The sequence below is a fragment of the Hippocampus comes genome, unplaced genomic scaffold (assembly GCF_001891065.2).
Source record: "Hippocampus comes isolate QL1 unplaced genomic scaffold, H_comes_QL1_v1.1 scaffold196, whole genome shotgun sequence".
NCBI classification, from domain to species: Eukaryota; Metazoa; Chordata; class Actinopteri; order Syngnathiformes; family Syngnathidae; genus Hippocampus; species Hippocampus comes.
Genome location: NW_017806173.1, coordinates 726156 through 749856, shown reverse-complemented (window position 1 = coordinate 749856; position 23701 = coordinate 726156). Strand labels below are relative to the sequence as shown.

Sequence of the window (23701 nt, the reverse complement as noted above, 5' to 3'; positions counted from 1 at the left end):
GGAAACCGTCAAACTGCGCAGCACGCACCGCCGTATCTTTGCAGAAACACTGCAATTGTGTTTCTGCTAATACTCACGTTTAAAAAGAGTTGCTTTTTTTCGGGGTAAACTTCGTCACAAACTTTAAGTATACCGTTTTTAATGAAATCCCCCTTCCCCCTCCATGTCCATGTTCTTGTTTGCGTGTTTCGTTTCATGATGTCGTCTCAGATTACACTATTTCAATCGCGCCACACTTTCTCCACACAGAAGACACACAGGTTTTCCAGCTACGTCCATGAACATGTACTTCGACTCTCACCTTGTTTGAAACCCCCGGTTCTCAGTGTCCACCTTCCGTTTTGCCATTTTTGATGGGTATCTGAAAGCTAATGTCACTCTTATGGGAACGACTGCTAGACGAATAAATATTTAAATAAAGCGGCCGACTGCTTGGCGCGTCACCGTTGCATTGTGGGAAATGTAGTTTTGGTGCGTGTAAAAGATCTACGGGCTCTCGGCTTGCTGCGGTCCGCGGGCCGGATCTAATAATAAATCAATATCATCCCAGGGGCCACTGAAAACATTCTCGCGGGCCGGATTTGGCCCGCGGGCCGGCACTTTGACATATGTGGGTTACAGGGTGCATGAAAGGGTTCAACTAGTTTAAGAATATAACTTGTTTGATTATGAAAAGTTAAAAATAAATGTGACCATTTTTTTCTTGCATTTAAAAAATAATTCAATTCATTAAAAAAAAATGCTGGGTGGATTTTTTTTTCTATTGACATCGTGACGTTTTTCATTTGCGTTTGTATGCAAACTTGCGCCCCCTTGTGGAGTTACCAAGAAAGTGAAGGCAGTGGAACGAGCAAACAGTCAGGTTTGACTACAGCTGTCATCATCGTGACTATAGTTTGTTGTTATTTAATGTGAGTGGGGGTCGGGGGGCGGGGGTCTAACTTCAAACCATCGATAACTTCTCAATATGGTTAGTAGCCTAATGTAATCTCTCTTATAAGAGCCTCTTGCCAATATGGTTGATTGATACCTTTACATTTAATATTGGTTCAAAAATAAGAAAAAAAATTGTCAATCGTAACTTTCTACCTGAGCCTCTCGCTCAACTAGAGACATAAGAATTTGAGGGGGGGGGGGGGTCCCTACTGGATGCTATTCAAAACTAGGACCACCACTGCTCACACACATTATATTGCTCTGATTCTGATGTGCCTGAAATTTGCATATTTGCAAGTGCACATGGCAATAAACATGTGGCTCGTGAATGTAATTCGCCAACTTTTTCCTTTTTTTTTTTGTAACTTGCAGAACACATCACTAGTCATCACTCAGACGACACACAGACCGCAGTTAGGGTTGCAAACTGCAGCTTTCCTCACCGAGCCCCACTCCGACGACGAGCCTCCCCGCCAGGAGCACCTCCTTCCCGGGCGCGGTGCTCAGCACGATGCCGCCGACGGTGAAGAAGAAACTGGCCAGCAGGATGCACACCCGACGCCCGAATAGCCCGTTCAGGAAGGCGCCGAGGAGGGCGGCGACGGCGGCCGCGGCCACAGTACTTGAGATGAGCACCTCCTGCCACAAGGCGCTCAGCTCCATCTGCCTCTTGAGCAGCAGCATGGCCCCGGAGATCACTCCGGTGTCGTAGCCGAACAGGAACCCCCCTAGGGCGGAGAAGGCGGACAGGACGTAGACGAAGCCCGGCGTGACATCTTGCATGAACTGCTTGCGCGCAGCCCTCTCCAGGTCCCCGGTGGAGGAGGAGGACACAGCCGCCGGTGCGCCGGCGGAGGAGGCGTTGGACGCGGCCACCTGCAGGCTGCTGACGCTGGCGTTGGAAGGAGCCTTGATGAGACTCCGCTCTCCTCCGTCGCTCGCCTTCCTCCAGCGCTCGCCCATCAGGTTGCTCATACTCCGCAGGTTGTAGTCATGGTCCGTCTGCTTTCGCGACATAGGGGATTGCGTTAACTCCACACACTTGACTAATCGACGCTTCTCTCCACTTTCGAGTGTAAACTGAGCGGACGGAGCTGCAGCAAAGTTGCGCGCATTTCCTCCTTGTGGTCCTGATGGAGAGATTTGCGGTAGGGGAGGAGGGGAAGACAAGAGGAGTGGAGCGTAAACAATTCGTCACGGTGACGCAAGGATGTCGTTTTGAACGAGTGATGCAAAACGGGGTGGGGGTGAGAGGAGGCAGAGAGTCATCAGACTGCAAGTCGAATGCCAAAATAGAAACATCACGTGGGGTGAAACTCTAAAAATAATCTCATTTCGTAGTCACTGACTAATTCTTTCTCATTTTAACATCTTGATACAACTGTTGATTCCACAAATAAAACAGTAAAGTTCGTGGCCTTCTAAAACGGATTCTAAATCAATATACTATGAAAACAAAAACAAAAAGAGTTGCGTATCCGACTGCGGCATTGAATTGAATTGAATTATGTGAGGATGCTGCCCCCTGCATGACGTACGTTGTAAAAACGTCACCAGGATTTCACAATACACTGTCTTGGTTGACAGCAATGTCGGATTCTATTGCGAATTTTATTGTAATATCATGATTTTATTTTTAATCTCACGGTGAAACATTGCAACGCGATTTTTTATTGTGAAATCGCCATTCTTTCCTGTTATGATTAGTTTAAGACTTGGCAACGGATGGATCTTCAGACAGGCCTTCAGGAGGCTGACGAGGTGAAGACTGGCAGGTGTGTGGGTGAGACAGGTGCAATGATTGGGGAGAAGCCCAGTCCACACTGAATTAAAGGAAAGGCAACCAAAAACAGAATAGAGGGAGCGACATTGAGGACGGACACGATGGATTCTAACAACTCCCCCCTTCCTGTGTGGAGTTTGCATGTCCTTCCCCGTGCCTGCGTGGGTTTTCTCCGGGTACTCTGGTTTCCTCCTACATTCCAAAAACATGCATGGTAGGTTAATGGAACACTTTAAATTGTCCCGGGGTGTGATTGTGAGCGTGAATGGTTGTCAGTTTATGTGTGCCCTGTGATTGGCTGGCAACCAGTTCAAGGTGTCCCCTGCCGGACTCCCTGACAGCTGGAATAGGCTCCAGCGCGCCCTTGTGTGGATAAGCGGATTTGAAGATGGATGGATGGATATGAGGGATGAGCGAATACTGATACCAGGTATTAGTATTGGGCTAGTAGCGGCCTCATTTTAAGGTATTGGGTAGCTGATAGTTGGTAAGTCCTCCTCGCCACTAGTTGACGCTACCCTGGTAAATCTGTGAAAGAGAGGTCATTGGTCGCAATTGTTTTTTTGTTTTTTGTTTTTTTAACGTGTGAAAGGAAATTTTTATACACAAAAAAGTACTAGAGGTACCTGTACACAGTATTGGTGAGTACAAGTATCAGTGATCCCTCGCGCCTTGGTGCTTCGAATTTGGCAGCTCCAGTGTTCGCTTTTATTGAAAAAAATAAATAAAAATACAGCCATCTTGCAGCATTGTTTCATGTTGATGCGTGTCAGGTTTCCTTGCAAAGAGCTGACGTGACTCGAAGGCTTTGTACATGCCTGTACTGTACTGTACACGGCCACTCACTCAAGGTGCGTGATTGGTGTCCGACACGACATCGACCAATGAGAGCACGAGTGGATTTATTCTGTGAGCTGATTGGCTGCACACATGGCAGCCTCACTCAGCATTTTCCCTTGTTTCCTTCATGTCCCCATAAATGATGAAAACCGAGGAATTACTGTAAAATGGCCATCCCTTAAAGTATTCTGTCTAAAATTATGCATTTTATGAATTGTTTTGGACTCTTTACTCTCTTTACATTCATTTTTGTTGCACTTTATACTTGAAAGTAGCTTTTAGCTGTATGTTTCGTGATGGTTTCTGTCATATTCTTGGCTTTACCAGCAGGTGGCAGACTGAGCAAATTTACGGTGTGCACACCTGCTGCCAATTCTGTAATTCTTACTTGCGCAATCCTGCGCAAGTAATTCTTCTCTGCCATCCAAATTGAGCATCATTGACCAGCAATTTTCCTGAAAACAAGATCATGAAGCCATCATATTTGTCCGACGAGCAGCAAACCAAAAGTAGACATATACAGCCAGTCAGACCTCAACATTTCTGATTCAATGATTACAAATGCTTTTCCTGGAAAAGCATTTCTGCCCCCCCGCGCTCACAAGCCCGACATACTTAACCGTCATTATTGTCTGCCCGCTCTCATATTGATTGGTCCTGACACGGTCGTACAAGTAATCTCTGCGGACATGTGGCGTTGGCTATACGACTGACGATGAATGACACAAATGCACTCTGGAGCCGAGACAATCAGCGTGCGGACCGCTGAGTGCGAAAATGGAGAACGGCCTGATAATGGGCCATGATTGGGCCCGCTAAGGAGTGGGAAGGGTATAATGGGAAGGGGAACTGCAGTAACCTTTTTGAGGTCCTCGTGCTTGGGATGACACAAGATTAAATCAGATGAAATTCGACATGGATTTTTTTCCTAATGCTTCCAATATGTTAACTCTAATACTGGAATTTATTGAGCAAACAAAGATCTTACATATAAATCCAACATAATACACCCCGAACCGATCGCCAGCCAATCGCAGGGCACATAGCAATGAACAACCATCCGTGCTCACACTCACACCTGGGGACAATTTCGAGTGTTGAATCAGCATGACATGCATGATTTCGGAATGTGGGAGGAAACCGGACTACCTGGAGAAAACCCACGCAGGCCCGGGGGGAACATGCAAACTCCACACAGGAAAACCGGAGCCGGCCGGGATCGAACCCACGACCTCTGCACTGTGAGGTCGACACGCTAACCACTGGAGCACCGGGCCTCCTCAATCAAAATGTATCCCTTCAAAAAGATAAAAACAATCAAAATAGTCTTTCAGTGCAACTGTGTCGTTAGCACAAACTACCATTTTGGAATGTCCCTCCACAGGACCTGAAAAGAAAAACTCTTACAGAGCTGACAGTTTCGGTTGTCACTTCAACCTTCGTCGAACCTGTCAATGTGCCTTGTGACGTGTTTGTTGTTTGTTTGACTATTGTTCAAGTGTAAACAGGGAAACAAAATGAATGCAAAATTTCAACCTTCACAATGTGACATTTCGGTTCAGACTTGAGAAAGGATCGTGGAAGTTGACACATGAATTGCTTTTGCGGGCCACATAAAAGGATGTGGTGGGCCGGATCTGGCCCTCGGGCCTTAACTTTGACACCATGCCTTAACCCCTATGTCCAATTCACTCTTTCATGCACCCTCGAACCTGATAACATGATAAGCTGTACACTGTAGTGACCGCTGTCCTGAAAGAGTTAATAGGGCGCCTGACTGACGCCTTTGGCCCCTCCCACAGGTAGTGAGCCCACGCGAACAGTGAGCCACGTTGCCTTTTTGAGCTGTGCCCAGCAGATGCCCCATGGGTGCATCCCCGGCGATTAGTTCTCTCAAATCACGCCCAACCAGATGTGTCATCGAATGGCCATACGTGACATCTGACGGAAAGGAATATGTTGTCCCTGGCAACGACACATTCCATTCCCCATCGGGCCCCGACCCCTGATGACAGATGATTGACAGCCTGGTGGACGGCTGCGGTTGTCCTTGAGTCACTCACCTTAACGAAGGATGCAGCTGCACGTCCAAGGCGGAGTCACCACTCAGGCCCTGAAATGCCACCTGGGACTGTGATCAAGAAAGGGAGACAATGGTGAACTTATTTTATTACTGTCTACAGGGATCTTAGACTAATTTTCTGACGACTGGAACCTTGCTAGCCATTTTTTGTGTCGGTTGATTATTTCATATTATTATTCTTACCACTTTTTTTGTCGGCCTTTATCTACGTACAGACTTTTCATCCGATTCCCAACATGTTCAGAAAATTCATGTCTCGCAGGGTATTATTTCTGAAATTTCAAAAATTCAAAATTTTTGAATCAAAAATTCACCATTCCTTCCAAATTGGGCCAAATCTACCGAAAAGATAGTTTATCATCCATTCCCAACTGCACGTTTAACATTACACATTTACAATGCTCCCATTTGAGATTTAAACCATTCAACTCCCACCATTCACAATTTTTAACATGCCAAAATTTCACCATTACAAAACCCACCAAAAAAAAAAAATCCCTATTCATTTTCAATGACTTCTTGAAAGACAATCACATTGTTCCCAATTAAAATTCAAAATGTTCAGCTTGTTCAATTCAAATGCCACAAATTCAGATGTATGAAAAATTCTGCATTTTCCCCAAAAAAAGTTCCCACCAAAATTTCCCAATTCATTCTCAATAACACATTCAACAAAACAGACTCAGGTTGTTCCCATTCCAAGTTCGAAATACTCAGCTCTTTCAAGTGATCCTAGGAACTACTTTCAACATGCCCCAAATGTCCATTTTACCCCCCCCCCACCCCCACAAAATCAAAATGTTCACCACTGCAGTTCTCCCCAAAATCCTGTGTTCATTCCCAGTAACACATTCAAATAAATAGATTCACATCATTTCCATTCCAAATTCAAAATTTTCAGCTCATTCAATTAATCCTGGGAATGACTTTCAACATGCCCAAAATCTCCATTTGCAACCCCCCCCTCAAAATTTTCACTGCTACAGTTCTCACCCAACTTCTCTATTCATTCCCAGTGACTCATTCAACAAAACAGATTCATTTCATTTCCATTCCAAATTCTAAATTGTTTCCTGATTTAATTCACGTTGGAAATGCTTTTCAACATACCAAAATACCCTCACCCCACAAAAGAAAAAAAAAAATTAAATAAATCCCTTCCATGTAAAAGTTTAAATACCTTTTGGACTTCGTTACTTTTCACCAATTCATGAAAATAATCTCTCCAATGATTGAAGATATGATACTACCCTGTTTGTAAGCATGATTGGATTCAGTAAAAGAAAGTCCCTAACAATGGCTATCAATAGGGCAGGAAGACTTTGATCCGGCGCAGGTAGGGGGGTGGAGGGGAACTCCCTGCCGTACAAAAGCGGCGCTTCTCCAGGACAGGAAGGCATTTGAGTTTGGAAAAACAGTCAAGTAAAAGACACACATGGGCTTTTTGAATAAACTCGGACCCGCTTCACGCTGCTGCTGTTTGTTGTGCTGCGTACTCACGAGTGATCTTCACGGGTGGGGGGAGGATGTGCAACTGTGGTTGCCCGGCGTGTTGTTTGCCCCGAGTCTTCCTGGGCTGGACCTTAACCAGGTAGAGCTGTCACGTTTTTTTTTTCCCTCTGTGTGTGTATGTGTGTGTGTGAGACAGCGCATTGGAGGGGCCTTTTATCAACATGATTGACATGCATACATGAGTGGTTAGGTTACTGATTACAGGTGATGTTATAGTTTGTTTGTGATAAGGCTCGACCTCCAGCACAAAGTCCTGCCAGGTACAACAAGCCTGCAGGCGATTTGTTCACATCACTTCCATCCCTTTTAGGACCACTGCTGCTTCTCAGGTAAGATTTTTTTTTTTTCACCAGTCGAGCAAAAAAATAAAAATAAAAAGATGACTGATGGAAAATCATAGTTCATCTTGTTGCGAGAAAACAAGACTTGGTCGTGTTTTCTCTTGACAGATGGCCAGTTGTGGTTGACTGTAGGTGCATGATTATTTTGTTGTTGTTTTGTTTATAGTCAAAGAAAAAATGTTTTCACACAGATTGCTTGAAAACACAGCAGCATCATGAGTGTAGAGTCCAACAAGCCGCCGCGTGATTCTTGCTGCTCCAAGCTCAAGGTCAGTGCAAACAAGCTCGCCGAAATAACAAACAAACACGGACTAAAAATTTGCAGGATTGCTTCACGACGGAAAGTCTCGTGCACGTTGTTGCAAACTTGTGGGGAAAAAAAACAAAAAAACGTGATGAGGCTTGACCAAAAAAATCAAACTGCTTCTCGAACCTTATCCTCTCCCATAACTGGGCAACAGAGGAAAGACCATAATCATATCCAATAATCAGGAAATTCATTTCTGATGTCCTCAAGGGTTATCGGCCCGCGGCCTGATAATGTATTTGGATTGAATTGTGTTATGTAAACATGAGTTGTAACAAACAAACACATGGTTACATAAAAAATGTTGTAACATCATTTTTAAATGCTATATTTGATGTTAAATCCTGGATTTAATAATTACTTAAAAAAAACATGAAAACACTGCGTAATTGCAAATTTTTTCATTAAATCGTGTTGCTTTTTTAATTTGAATTTCATTGGATTTTTGTACCTGAAAATACTGTAATTAGTACTGGATTACCTTCAACCCACAAAAATTCACTATGGAGGTATACCACTGTATTTCAGTTTTCTACCAAAATGTTGCTTTTTGTCTTTTATTTATTTATTTATTTATTTTTACGGAAATGAATGAAATTCTTTTTCAATTTTAAATGCTTGGTCACCGAGAACATATGCCAGTGGGCATCCTTTTCTGATATGGTATATTCTCTCAACACAATTCAGAATAAATTAGATTTTCAGTTAAGATTTCAGGATGAACCTAAAATTCTCTTGACCTTTTAGGGCTGTTCCATGTTTCGGTACTTTTGACTTTTTGCTGTTCTGTAGCAAGCAGCATTATGGCAAAATTCGCAGCACGATTCCACGAAATGGCCAATGAATGTCTTGCTTCAAAGTTTATTTAAACCAGGGGTGTCAAACTCATTTCACAATGTGGGCCACATATGGCCTTGGTAGATGTCAAGCGGGCAGGACCATTACAATTGTATCATACTCTGCTACAAATAATTAAAATAACATGTCTTTCCTTTGTTTTGGTCTAAAGAAGCACAAGAACATTAGGAAAATGTTGAAATTTAATGAACATATCTTTTACAAAACCTTTCATGAAGCACCTTAGATTTCCTTAGACAAATGTGCAATTTACTTTTGTCGTTCACATATATGGATTGCAACTGATCCCACTGACTGTACAAAGGCACAAAACTTTAACAAACGAGTAATTGGTATTGAAAAATATAGTTATGCATTTTAAGATTCAACGAGATTTCGAAAGAAAGGAATTTTTAAACCATACACGTGCACACAAAATCTAAATTTAATCCCTGCCTACACCTTACAAACTAATGAGAATGCTATTAAATGTGTAAAGAATAAAGTATTCACATGTCCTTGATAGCGTCTGCTGTGTTGGGTCTGTCTCAGTGACAGACTGAGACTGCTGTTGCCTTCTTCTTGTCCAGCTTGACACACGTCAAGCCACGCTTCTCCGTAACGCGGCCAATTAGGCTAAAAACAAACACCGGAGCTCGCAAATGAGTAAAAAAAACTGCTGGAGATCGCAAATGACGGCGGCCTTAAAAGTACGTTCGAGACAACTGGATTAAAGTTATGTCTGAATACTCTGAGATTGCCACAATAGCACTTTTGCTATTTCCGACACCCTACCTGTGTGAGGCGGGGGGGATTATGCAGCAACGGCGACGAAAACAAAATTACGAAGTAGACTGGACATAAACCACACACTTGCGGTGTCATTGTCTCTCCTATTACCCCGAGATGGGACCGTCTGGTTGCAGAAAATCAAGCTCGGTGCTGTGGTGAGTCGTCATTTTCATGCACTTTGAATTTGCGTTGTATCGTATTTTGAAGGCATTAAACATTGCCATAGCGATTGGAGTGTTGAGGCCAGATTAGACGCTCCTTGTGTTTATTATTATATTTCGAAAACACCACAGTTTTCATGCAGCTCATACCATATTATTTTGTTGTATTATTTCCGCCACACCTTAAATGCCGGTCCCTGAAAATATTGTCTGACATAAACCGGTCCGTGGGGCAAAAAAGGTTGGGGACCCCTGCCCTAGCGCATACTCCATGAACTGCACCTTATTAAAAATATTAATTCCGTGTCTTTTGTGCATTTTTTCACTTTTATCCTGGGGGCCTGATTGAATCTCCTTGGGGCCGGTTCCGGCCCGCGGGCCGTACGTTTGACACCTCTGATTTAAACCGTCATCTTCATCACGAGACTAAGCGGACACCTAACCATTGGCCAACTGTATCTCACTGGTGAGGCTTTAAAACAGGATGTTCTCCAAGTCAAGTAGAATCAGCATGTTGAAGCAGAAACGGGAGGAGTTACAGAAAGGCACTGGATTGGATGTCCAAAAAAACCCTTTACTGAATTTTGCCATTGAACTCCTTGAAAATTTGGACATGCGCATTCAAAAGTACAGAAAAAGTAAAATTAACTTCACCTGTAAATGTTCTCGAGCATTTTAGGTTCATCCTGATATCTCACCCAAAAGCTGAACATCTTAAAACTTTTTCTGAGTAGTTTTTGTACGATATCTGTCCCCACCCCCTCCTTCATTGCAGCTCTTTCTGGCTGCCATGGCGTTTGTGTACTTCGCCAAAGCTTTTGGTGGCGCATACATGAAGAGCTCCATCACCCAGATTGAGAGGCGCTTCGACATTCCCAGCTCTCTCATTGGGGTCATAGATGGCAGCTTTGAAATGGGTTAGTCCAGGGATTTCTTTTTTTTTTTTTTTTTTAAGGAAAAAAAAATACATTTCCCTCATAAGATTGCTTCTTCTTTTGAAGGGAACTTGTTGGTGATAGCCTTCGTGAGCTACTTTGGGGCTAAACTCCACCGTCCCAGATTGATTGCGATCGGCTGCTTAGTCATGGCGGTTGGCTCCTTCGTCATTAGCCTCCCTCACTTTCTGCAGGGCCCGTCAGTACTCACCTTCTTACACAATGGTCACTCCTGAAAAAAAAAAAAAAACATTACAACTGAAGAATGACACTATTCACAAAAGGTTTAGGTATAGTGGGCTTCCGGGTGAAATGAATAGACGAACCAATGAAATGAAGAGACGGTCAAAACAAGTACAGTGATCCCTCACTATATTGCGCTTTATTTATCGCGGCTTCAGTACATCGCAGGTTTTTTCCCCAGAGTACTTTATTCAGAAAAAAAATGACGAAAGACTCACAGGTTTTGTACATGCCTGTACGCATGATTGGTTTCCAGCACGATGTCGACCAATGACACAGCACGAGTGGATTTATCCCATGAGCTGATTGGTTGCGCATCTTCGTAGCCCCGCCCAGCACCTTCCCTTGTGCCTCGTCACGGTGTTGACTGATTGTTCGCCTGCCTCTCTCTGGCAGACTGTCTCTTCTGTTGAGAGAGAGAGAGAGAGAGAGAGAGAGAGAGAGAGAGAGAGAGAGAGATGATTAGCTGGCTAAATATCACACTTCAGAGAGGTGAGACAGACAGAGAGAGAGCGAAAGGGATAGCAGGCTAAATATCACACTTGAGAGAGAGAGTAAGCTAGCTGGCTAAATATCAAACTTCAGAGAGAGAGAGTATGAGAGAGAGAGAGCTAGCTGGCTAAATATCATGCTTCAGAGATAGAAAGAGAGAGAGAGAGAGAGAGAGAGAGAGAGAGATAGTTATCTGGCTAAATATCACGCTACAGAGAGAGAGAGCGTGAGAGAGAGCGGGAGAGCTCGCTGGCTAAATATCACGCTACAGAGAGAGAAAGCATGTGAGAGAGCTAGCTGGCTAAATATCATGATTCAGAGAGAGAGGGAGAGAGAGAGAGATAGTTAGCTGGCGAAGTATCTCGCTTCAGAGAGAGAGCGAGAAGAGAGAGTGACAGAGGGAGAGCTAGTTAGCTGGCTAAATATGCTCGAGAGAGAGAGAGAGCTATCTAGCTAAATATCACGCTTCAGAGAGAAAGAGAGCGAGAGAGCTAGCTGGCTTAATATCATGCTTCAGAGAGAGACAGCGAGATAGTTAGCTGGCTAAATATCACGCGTCAGAGAGAAGAGAGAGTGACAGAGGGAGAGCTAGTTAGCTGGCTAAATATCATGCTCGAGAGAGAGAGATTGTGCTTGGGCTTCACCGAAAGCAGCAGCCCGTTTCTCTTCGCCTCCTCCTCATCAATACTGCTTAATTGTGTAATCATAAACACATTAGCTGCGCGGGGATAGCTGGCCAGGAGCTAGCTTGAGGCTAACGGCGGATACACCTTTAGAGCATCAAGTGAGAGTCGCCTTCTACGCCACCATCACAAGTCTCCGCCTCTCTCAAAGGCAATCCTGATGAATGTTAATTACTATATATGGTTTTATAATTAAACATTTCAGTAAATACGTGTACTGATGTAGTCTTTGTTTGATATATGTAAAGTATAATCACTGTTTAAATATTTTAAACATGCTGCTACCTACATACACTTGTACAAAAATTCCTCCTTCGCGTTTTTTCACTTATCGCGGCCCGGTCCCCATTCACCGCGATAACTGAGGGATCACTGTAAACTCACATCGGTTTGAGTGCGTTAGCAGTAAAATCTGAAATTTCACTTGCAAACCCATCATCCCTAACTTTTTTGTGAGTCTTGTACATCAAAGACTGAAGTTGTCTATTCTTCTAGGTACAAATATGAGACGAGTATGACTCGCAGTTCTGCTATCAATAGCACAGAGAGCATTCTGCCATGTTCGTCCAATCACAGTTTGACCGATGTGGACGACGTACCTGATTTAACTGCCCAAGCAGGTACGTCAGAGAGCAAACTATTGTTACATTATAATCATCGACAATTACTTCCCATTCTGAATCATGCTCAACACCCTTAGATTGTGAGAAAGCTGCTGGTTCGTCCATGTGGATTTATGTGTTCCTGGGAAACATGCTGCGAGGGATCGGTGAGACGCCCATCATGCCTCTGGGAGTTTCTTACCTGGATGACTTTTCCAAAGAAGAGAACACTCCTTTCTACTTGGGTTTGTGATGGGTTGTTCTTCTTCCTGGACTTTACTTTCAGCATTTATCATTATCTTTTTTGCTTGACGCTGGAGTTACAGCAAAGATAGGATCTGCGCGATGTGTGGTGGCAGTCAACTCAATCGTACCGTAATTTCCGCACTATAAGCCGCGGCTTTTGTCACACACTTTCAACTCTGCGGCTTATTTAATGAAGCGGCTTATATAAAGATTTTTCTCACAGGCGATATAAAGATTTTTCTCACGGCCGCCTGTGTATTGTCTTTCTAAGTAAATATGTCATGTTACACAATATGGGCACCTGCGGCCTATCAAGAGGTGCGGCTTACACGTGTACAAAATGTTTTCCCTTTAAAAATTTAGTGGGTGTGGCTTATAATCAGGTGCGCTCTGTAGTCCAGAAATTACGGTACTGTTAAAGTAAACATCAAACCAAGAGAAGAGAATCACCTGTTGTACGTTTTAAACGACCAAATGACTTTGCCTCAAAGTCTGCTAGCTTAATGCTAATAGAGGAGGTCTCACAGTGTTATAGACCTTATTTAAAAAAAAAAAACAACGTTTTGGTGAAGCTGGTTAGGATTAGATTTTAAACCATGAGTGTTCAGAGTCAAAGCATGTCAATAGAACAAATCGGATCTCGAGGCACCACTGTGCATCAAAGTAACAGACCCACAGTTGGAATCATGATTTCATTTTTAAGATGGTAAACATGCAAGGGGATTTAATAAACATCCTAACTTTATTGAACCATCATAATTTTTGTCTGTGCTTTCCTTGATATGTCAGCCTGCATCCATACAGTGGGAATCATGGGCCCCATGTTTGGCTACATGATGGGATCCTTCCTCGCCAAGATCTACGTGGACGTTGGATTCGTAAATTTAGGTGCGCAGTAACAGTCACCCCGTTGCCTTTTTAAACCATTGTGATGGGTTCGCTTGTCTGTGAAATAACTCCTTATCAGTAAGAGATATTGTACCATGGTCAACATGGAGGCTCAAAAACCAGTGAGCCTTTCCTAACTTTGCCTTCTCGAAACGCTTCCCATTCCTAGATAGCGTGACCATCAACTACAAGGATTCTCGCTGGGTTGGGGCCTGGTGGCTGGGTTTCATCGCGACCGGCACTATTATCTTGCTCTCCAGTATCCCCTTCTGGTTCCTACCCAAGTCTCTACCCAAGCAGGGGAAGGAGAAGGACCAGAATAAAAGTCTGGAGCTCGCCACAGAGGCAGAGCAGGATAATTTCCTCCCGGACCAGGAACACGAAGAGAAAGAAGCGACATTCCAGGAGATGGCGAAAGGTACCACGCGGTCTTACAAAAGACACGGCCCGTGTGCCAAGTTTAAAGAGCAAATCTGATAGATTTTGGGGATTCGTATGTTCAATTATTAACTGATAGAATTCATGGACTTGTTGAAGTAACTCGCCAATATGCCATCTGGGCAAAAGTTGAATGACCTTCAAAATTAAACCAGAGTCCAGACACTTAGCCTCAGTTTGGGAGTTATCTAACAGCTTTAGGGACTCCAAAACGATGCAGCGACCACAATCGCCTTGGGATGTACATTGCAATAAAATCAACTGGAATATTGCAAAAAAAAAAAAAAGGTGAATATGGGATGTTTTCTTGTTTTCAGATTTTATTCCATCTCTGAAGAGACTCTTCAGGAACAGCATTTACTCGCTGATGATCCTCACCTACTTGGTGGCCGTCAACGGCTTCATGGGCATGATCACCTTCAAGCCCAAGTTCTTGGAGCAAATCTACGGCCAGTCGGCTTCCAAGGCCATTTTCCTCATAGGTACTGAGGATGCAAACCTCATGGGAACAATGATGTTATTGAAGGGAAGTGTGATTGTGTTTCTCAGTAGCAGTGCTTCTTTGGGGTCATTGTTACAGTGGAGAGAAATTTTATGTACATATTTAACCCTTCCAGGGACAGCGGTTACTTCAGTAGAGAGGCTTTCATGTTATCAGGCTACAGGGTGCATGAAAAGGGTTAAAGCGCTAAAATCCGTTCATTTCCGCAGGTATACTCAATTTGCCAGCGGTGGCCTTGGGGATCATAACTGGAGGTTTTGTTCTGAAGCGTTTCAAACTGGGCGTGATCGGGGCGGCCAGGGTGTCCATAACGGCGTCACTTTGCGCCTTTTGCCTGCTGGTCGTGCAGGTCTTCCTTCATTGCGAGAGTGCAGAAGTGGCTGGTCTCACCGTCACATATCAAGGGTGAGTGACCAGTACTGCACAGACTGTACCATCAGTAATTTCGGAGACGTGGCATTTAAGTCAGTAGGTCCCAACCTTGATTGAGTCAAGACACATAGTTGACACAAGGAAAACCTCGTGACAAAGCCCCAAACAGAAATGTCAGAAAAACCCCCCGAAAAAAACATTCTGGTTTTATCCAAATGAACAAACAAAATATAAATCCATAATCATGCCCAAAGATGTACCTAATAAAACTGATCTAAAGCTGTTGCTTTCTGTAGGCGTAAAAAGCAGGATGACAACAATTGACATTCAATAATTTTCAAAAACTAAGTTGTGCTAAACTACAGTCCAGCATATTACTTCCTTTTTTATTCTTCTTGTTTCAAACTAAATAAGTGTGTCGTCTAGTGGCCGATGGTGGAATTACAACCGATGTACAGTCATTAAAAGCTAAACCAAAATATAATTAACAACTATAATCTTGAACTCCTGATAGAAAGGGGATTACTTTATTCTGTATTTGTGAATGGCAAACATACTTTAAACTGCTGTCATCTGCATCCAAAAAAAACAAAAAACAAATCTGACATCTGTGTTGTACCAGAATCCCGGACATTTCCTACGAGCCACAGACATTGTTCTCACAATGCAACGCCGGCTGTTCCTGCTCAATGAAACAGTGGGATCCAGTGTGCGCTTACAATGGAATGACGTATGCCTCTCCATGTCTGGCTGGGTGTCAGACCTCCACAGGCACTGGGAAGGAGATGGTAGGAGAAAAAAAAGGGTTGCCATAACAACACCCAACATCAGTTTACACCCCTTTTCCCCTCCCCCTGCATCTGTAGGTGTTCCATAACTGCTCCTGTATTACCGAAATGATCAGTCCGAGCCAAAATACGTCAGCAGTGCTGGGCCAGTGCTCCAGGAAGAGCAACTGTGACCGGGTCTTCAAAATCTACATGGCTCTGTCCGTGGTGGGCTCCTTCATATCAGCGTGCGGAGGCACCCCGGGCTACATCGTACTCCTCAGGTCCATACAACAAGACTTGAAGGCTCTGGCTTTAGGAATGCAGACGCTGATCGTAAGAACTCTGGGTGAGTCATCGGCAGAGGTGGCAAAACTACTCGCAGTCTGCATTTAAGTCACTCGAACCTCGATTCGATGGCCCTAGGATCAGTAGAGGGCGGATTCAACTGACAGAAATAGCGTTCAGTACCTTTTCAAAGTCTCGTCATGGGTTTCTGTTTTGTGCTACTTTTGTCATCAATAAACAGACAAACAGGCAAAAACAACATAGCAACGTGACGGCCATGTTAGCGACTTTCCCATCTTCTATAAGGGAGACAGACGTATGGAACGCATAGCCATTAGCTTAGCATCATATTCAGTCATATTTACCTTTTCATACGTCTGTCTTTTTACATTTGTTCTGTCGTCCTCCATGAAAGTTGGAAAGTCTTATTTTGACAAAATGTGGGGTAGAAAATACAGATACCCATTTTCAAATGTAAGTCCAGTTCACAAGCGGTTGATTGAGCTCTGCCGGATACCAAAAATCCCAGAATCTCACCCATAAAGGTTTGTAATTGCCTATAAACGCCACAAAATAGCGCCAAAGCACTATTTCTATTCGACAAGACTATGGCCTAAGCACAAAAACTGGGAAAAGTTTACTTTTTCAGTGAATAACAGAGAATTGGTTCCCTAATAACATCTGTGAATATCTTACAGGTGGGATACCTCCTCCGATATATTTCGGGGCCCTGATTGACCGGACCTGTTTGAAGTGGGGTACCAAGCAGTGTGGGGGCCGCGGCGCGTGTCGACTTTATGATGCCGATGCGTTCAGGTACAGTAACATTTCGACGCAAATCAAAATGGATGCGGCGTTTGATAATTAACTGTACAAATACATTCCAGGTGGACATTCATGGGGTTGATCACCGGTCTGTACTTCTTGTCGAACATGATGTGGGGAGGTCTGTATCGCAAACTTGTCCAGAGGCAGAAGAAGTTAGCATTGAGGGAGCAAGCCAAAGAAAAAGGACTCGAGGAGAATGAATAAAAATGTGCACGGCCTTTTGTCCCGCGCCACAAGCTGCAGGATAGCAAGTCTGGCTCAGCAGGTCTGTTTTTTTTTGTTTTTTTTTTTCACCCCGCGATGGCCGGTGGCCTCGACAGGAGGGAAGAGTCCCCCGAGACGGGCCTGAGGATGCACTAGGTACTGGATTCCACTTGTTCATTTGTTCATTTATTTCTATACATGCCATTTTTATGACCGATAAGTTAATGTGACATGTTCAGATTTGGATGAATTTGATTAATAGCAGTGGAAAAACAAACACGTGTTGATTAGTGGATTGATTTTTATGGGCTCAGTTTTAGAAAAAAAAAAAGTCATGTCAAATTTCAGTGAGATACTCAGAGAAACACCTGTGGTGTTGACGGAGATGTCGCAGTGGTTTTTCAGGTTATTCCGTAAAATGAAATCAACATGAGGGATGGCTCCTGCTACTGTACAGGACCAATCAAACATTTGGAAACACCCTCTGATTCGGTATTAATCACACTAAAATATGTTTTATATATATTTTTTAAAAGTAGGTACCTTTTGCCCAGATGACAGCTTTGGAAATATTTGTATTTTCTCTGTCAGTTTGATGATGTGGATGATGATTTGTGACCCGGAATGAGCGGATGGTTCCTATATGTATATGAAGTTCCTATAGTGAAGTATGGAGCAAGGCTATTTGAGCAAGACGGAAGGTGATGGAGCGCTTGGTCGAGCGATGTGGCCAATCCCCTGATCTAAACCCAGTTGAAATGGTCGGGGGAAGAGTTGAACGGCAGAGTGAAATCAAAGTAGCCAACGTGTGCTTAGTACATCTGGGAACTCCTTAAAGACTGTTGGAGAACCATTTCAAGTGGTTTCCTCATGGAAGGGATTGAGAGGACGCTAATTAGTTTGCAAAGCTGTAATCAAAGCAAAAGATGCCTACTTTGCAAGTTCTGAAATGTAAAACATGTTGGTTTGAAGAACATTTGTAAGTTTAGTAAATTATTCCTTAGCTAATTAGCTAGCTAGCTATCAACTAGCTAGTTAGCTAGCTACACAGCTATCCATCTATCTAGCTATCGAGTTAACTAGCTAGGGAGCTAGACAGCTAGCTCCCTTGCTAGATACATCCGTACCTGCATGTAAACAATACATCTTTCCTCATCCTGGGACTACTTTGCATTTTGTGAGATGCCTTTTTGTGACAGAACTACTTTCCATGGACAATCACCCTGAAGTCAAGGCGTTCACGCTTGAACGATGCTTTTACAAGGATTATTTCCTTTGTTTCTGAAGAGGCGGCCCAGTTGGATTTCCACACAGAGCAGCAAGTTAAAGTGGTGAAAACCTGACTTCAAGATGGAGGAAACCTTTGAGGACAGAACCAAAATGACCAGCCAGCTGGCTCTCTACGTCTCCAACGGAGAGATTAGCGGTAAACGCCGGCGTGGCATCTCAACTCTCAAGGTATCTGTTGAGGTTTTCAAAAAAAAAAAAAAAATGCCAGCAACATTCACTTGACTGACTTTCAGACCATTTGTATGTGTATGTGACAGCATTTGGGTGAGAATGTGGGTATGAGCAAAAATCCATTCATGTTTGTCTAGATGTTTATCGCGGCGCTGTCCTTCGCCTATTTCTGCAAGACCCTGGCGGGAACCTTCGTCAAGAGCTCCATCACGCAGCTCGAGAGACGTTTTGACCTCTCCAGCTCACGCGTCGGCCTTATCGACGGCAGTTTTGAGCTGGGTAAAACTACATACGGATACTTTAACCTTTTCATGCATCAAAAATGAGAACCGGTAACCTGATAACATGATAAGCTGTCCACTGCAGTGACCGTTGTCCTCGAAAGGGTTAAACTTTTCTTGTGCTGTGTGATGACACATGAAGCACAGGGGCATTGACGCCTAGCCAGAATGCTAAAGTAAATCAAATCACAGCAGTTACAAAGAGGACCTCTCCAGCTCACGCGTCGGCCTTATCGACGGCAGTTTTGAGCTGGGTAAAACTACATACGGACACTTTAACCTTTTCATGCACCAAAAATGAGAACCGGTAACCTGATAACATGATAAGCTGTCCACTGTAGTCACCGCTGTGCCCGTAAGGGTTACATTTTGTTGTGCTGTGTGGTGACACGCGAACCACAGGGGCATAGAGGTGTAGCCAGATGGCGAAAGTAAATCAAATAACAGCAGTTACAAAGAAAAATCAATGCCTCCGTTCCATCTCGACTGCATTACTTTTATTTTGGAGTCAGCCAGTCCACCCCTTGAAATGTATCTGCTTGGAATCATGGGCCCCATGTTTGGCTACATGATGGGATCCTTCCTCGCCAAGATCTACGTGGACGTTGGATTCGTAAATTTAGGTGCGCAGTAACAGTCACCCCGTTGCCTTTTTAAACCATTGTGATGGGTTCGCTTGTCTGTGAAATAACTCCTTATCAGTAAGAGATATTGTACCATGGTCAACATGGAGGCTCAAAAACCAGTGAGCCTTTCCTAACTTTGCCTTCTCGAAACGCTTCCCATTCCTAGATAGCGTGACCATCAACTACAAGGATTCTCGCTGGGTTGGGGCCTGGTGGCTGGGTTTCATCGCGACCGGCACTATTATCTTGCTCTCCAGTATCCCCTTCTGGTTCCTACCCAAGTCTCTACCCAAGCAGGGGAAGGAGAAGGACCAGAATAAAAGTCTGGAGCTCGCCACAGAGGCAGAGCAGGATAATTTCCTCCCGGACCAGGAACACGAAGAGAAAGAAGCGACATTCCAGGAGATGGCGAAAGGTACCACGCGGTCTTACAAAAGACACGGCCCGTGTGCCAAGTTTAAAGAGCAAATCTGATAGATTTTGGGGATTCGTATGTTCAATTATTAACTGATAGAATTCATGGACTTGTTGAAGTAACTCGCCAATATGCCATCTGGGCAAAAGTTGAATGACCTTCAAAATTAAACCAGAGTCCAGACACTTAGCCTCAGTTTGGGAGTTATCTAACAGCTTTAGGGACTCCAAAACGATGCAGCGACCACAATCGCCTTGGGATGTACATTGCAATAAAATCAACTGGAATATTGCAAAAAAAAAAAAAAGGTGAATATGGGATGTTTTCTTGTTTTCAGATTTTATTCCATCTCTGAAGAGACTCTTCAGGAACAGCATTTACTCGCTGATGATCCTCACCTACTTGGTGGCCGTCAACGGCTTCATGGGCATGATCACCTTCAAGCCCAAGTTCTTGGAGCAAATCTACGGCCAGTCGGCTTCCAAGGCCATTTTCCTCATAGGTACTGAGGATGCAAACCTCATGGGAACAATGATGTTATTGAAGGGAAGTGTGATTGTGTTTCTCAGTAGCAGTGCTTCTTTGGGGTCATTGTTACAGTGGAGAGAAATTTTATGTACATATTTAACCCTTCCAGGGACAGCGGTTACTTCAGTAGAGAGGCTTTCATGTTATCAGGCTACAGGGTGCATGAAAAGGGTTAAAGCGCTAAAATCCGTTCATTTCCGCAGGTATACTCAATTTGCCAGCGGTGGCCTTGGGGATCATAACTGGAGGTTTTGTTCTGAAGCGTTTCAAACTGGGCGTGATCGGGGCGGCCAGGGTGTCCATAACGGCGTCACTTTGCGCCTTTTGCCTGCTGGTCGTGCAGGTCTTCCTTCATTGCGAGAGTGCAGAAGTGGCTGGTCTCACCGTCACATATCAAGGGTGAGTGACCAGTACTGCACAGACTGTACCATCAGTAATTTCGGAGACGTGGCATTTAAGTCAGTAGGTCCCAACCTTGATTGAGTCAAGACACATAGTTGACACAAGGAAAACCTCGTGACAAAGCCCCAAACAGAAATGTCAGAAAAACCCCCCGAAAAAAACATTCTGGTTTTATCCAAATGAACAAACAAAATATAAATCCATAATCATGCCCAAAGATGTACCTAATAAAACTGATCTAAAGCTGTTGCTTTCTGTAGGCGTAAAAAGCAGGATGACAACAATTGACATTCAATAATTTTCAAAAACTAAGTTGTGCTAAACTACAGTCCAGCATATTACTTCCTTTTTTATTCTTCTTGTTTCAAACTAAATAAGTGTGTCGTCTAGTGGCCGATGGTGGAATTACAACCGATGTACAGTCATTAAAAGCTAAACCAAAATATAATTAACAACTATAATCTTGAACTCCTGATAGAAAGGGGATTACTTTATTCTGTATTTGTGAATGGCAAACATACTTTAAACTGCTGTCATCTGCATCCAAAAAAAACAAAAAACAAATCTGACATCTGTGTTGTACCAGAATCCCGGACATTTCCTACGAGCCACAGACATTGTTCTCACAATGCAACGCCGGCTGTTCCTGCTCAATGAAACAGTGGGATCCAGTGTGCGCTTACAATGGAATGACGTATGCCTCTCCATGTCTGGCTGGGTGTCAGACCTCCACAGGCACTGGGAAGGAGATGGTAGGAGAAAAAAAAGGGTTGCCATAACAACACCCAACATCAGTTTACACCCCTTTTCCCCTCCCCCTGCATCTGTAGGTGTTCCATAACTGCTCCTGTATTACCGAAATGATCAGTCCGAGCCAAAATACGTCAGCAGTGCTGGGCCAGTGCTCCAGGAAGAGCAACTGTGACCGGGTCTTCAAAATCTACATGGCTCTGTCCGTGGTGGGCTCCTTCATATCAGCGTGCGGAGGCACCCCGGGCTACATCGTACTCCTCAGGTCCATACAACAAGACTTGAAGGCTCTGGCTTTAGGAATGCAGACGCTGATCGTAAGAACTCTGGGTGAGTCATCGGCAGAGGTGGCAAAACTACTCGCAGTCTGCATTTAAGTCACTCGAACCTCGATTCGATGGCCCTAGGATCAGTAGAGGGCGGATTCAACTGACAGAAATAGCGTTCAGTACCTTTTCAAAGTCTCGTCATGGGTTTCTGTTTTGTGCTACTTTTGTCATCAATAAACAGACAAACAGGCAAAAACAACATAGCAACGTGACGGCCATGTTAGCGACTTTCCCATCTTCTATAAGGGAGACAGACGTATGGAACGCATAGCCATTAGCTTAGCATCATATTCAGTCATATTTACCTTTTCATACGTCTGTCTTTTTACATTTGTTCTGTCGTCCTCCATGAAAGTTGGAAAGTCTTATTTTGACAAAATGTGGGGTAGAAAATACAGATACCCATTTTCAAATGTAAGTCCAGTTCACAAGCGGTTGATTGAGCTCTGCCGGATACCAAAAATCCCAGAATCTCACCCATAAAGGTTTGTAATTGCCTATAAACGCCACAAAATAGCGCCAAAGCACTATTTCTATTCGACAAGACTATGGCCTAAGCACAAAAACTGGGAAAAGTTTACTTTTTCAGTGAATAACAGAGAATTGGTTCCCTAATAACATCTGTGAATATCTTACAGGTGGGATACCTCCTCCGATATATTTCGGGGCCCTGATTGACCGGACCTGTTTGAAGTGGGGTACCAAGCAGTGTGGGGGCCGCGGCGCGTGTCGACTTTATGATGCCGATGCGTTCAGGTACAGTAACATTTCGACGCAAATCAAAATGGATGCGGCGTTTGATAATTAACTGTACAAATACATTCCAGGTGGACATTCATGGGGTTGATCACCGGTCTGTACTTCTTGTCGAACATGATGTGGGGAGGTCTGTATCGCAAACTTGTCCAGAGGCAGAAGAAGTTAGCATTGAGGGAGCAAGCCAAAGAAAAAGGACTCGAGGAGAATGGAGTGAATGGACACGCTAATATCAATATAGCCCAAAATAAAGACAACACAGACAAGGAAAGTACCATTTAACAAATGCCCCAAAGGGTATTTTCGGATCCTCTTATCTGTTATTCGCTGAAAAAAAAAGCATTCACAATGCTGCTTTGGCGCCATCTTTTGGCATATCGGTCGTAGTTTTTAGCCGCCCTCTTGTGGCATCTATCTGCTATTACAAGGCAGTATCAACCTTTTTCGAGGGGCTGCTGTTACTTCACTGAACTACTTTAAGTCAAAGGGGACTAAGTAACTCTAACAAGAGCTTCTTTTTATGTTTTGTGTTTTGTATTGAAAAGGATTGTACCGGGGAAACGAGCAAAGTGGTTAAATATAACAAAATGGGGAAGTGCGAGCGATCAAAATTGCGTCATACCATTCAGTTACAGCTTCTGACTTTCTGTGTGTCCTTGCGCACAGAACTGTTACATCACATCATTATACAGGCCCGAGTGAGTCAATACTTCTGGAACAGTTTGATCATCACCGAGCATTTATGTAGCCTCATTGATCATCTCGAATATATATCTTGAGTCAAGTGTATTTGTATAGTGATATCCCTTCATGTTTTGTACGATTGTATGAATTGTTTCACTGTTTTTTCCACATTGTTTTTAATTTCATCATAAACGTACTGGCCCACGAAATGAGACGCGCCATCAAACTTTGGCACATTTTGTTTGTTTTGGCTTTGTCTTCTTATTTTACTTCATTGTAATTTGTTAATGGCCAGAGTGACTCACTTTATTGGTTTACAGGAGTGTCGAGACGACAAGTTATTGTGCTTTTGAATATTTGCAGTGCCACATTCCACCAGCAGTGGGGGC

General features: G+C 43.7%; 2 protein-coding genes across 6 annotated transcripts in view; one reads left to right on the top strand and one right to left on the bottom strand.

Moving 5' to 3' along the window:
- The window catches only part of LOC109531861 (proton myo-inositol cotransporter), a 39396-nt gene extending 33252 nt beyond the window's left edge, over positions 1-6144 (bottom strand). Inside the window, exons 1-2 of one of the 2 annotated variants that reach the window (XM_019896388.1) lie at positions 5623-6144; positions 1380-1938 (exon numbers count right to left, since the gene is read on the bottom strand). In XM_019896388.1, coding sequence (XP_019751947.1) covers positions 1380-1911 — 532 coding nt within the window. In that variant the 5' untranslated portion in view covers positions 1912-1938; positions 5623-6144. Of the gene's footprint in view, positions 1-1379; positions 2302-5622 lie in introns of those variants that run through there. The other variant, XM_019896387.1, reaches the window with a different exon arrangement.
- Positions 6145-6822: 678 nt separating this feature from the next.
- Positions 6823-23606, top strand: slco1d1 (solute carrier organic anion transporter family, member 1D1). 4 transcript variants are annotated; one of them, XM_019896382.1, is made up of 16 exons: positions 6823-7233; positions 7371-7483; positions 7687-7764; positions 10368-10509; positions 10594-10726; positions 12441-12565; positions 12646-12792; positions 13583-13681; positions 13851-14099; positions 14437-14601; positions 14831-15026; positions 15616-15781; positions 15860-16109; positions 16747-16864; positions 16936-17060; positions 22825-23606. In XM_019896382.1, exons 3-16 carry the CDS (start codon positions 7711-7713, stop codon positions 22908-22910), a joined length of 2055 nt encoding a protein of 684 aa, XP_019751941.1. In that variant the 5' UTR covers positions 6823-7233; positions 7371-7483; positions 7687-7710; the 3' UTR covers positions 22911-23606. The 4 variants fall into 4 exon arrangements, with proteins under 4 accessions (XP_019751941.1, XP_019751943.1, XP_019751942.1 ...); XM_019896384.1 differs by having other exon boundaries at positions 7668-7764; XM_019896383.1 differs by having other exon boundaries at positions 6823-7483.
- The last annotated feature ends 95 nt before the right edge of the window (positions 23607-23701 follow it).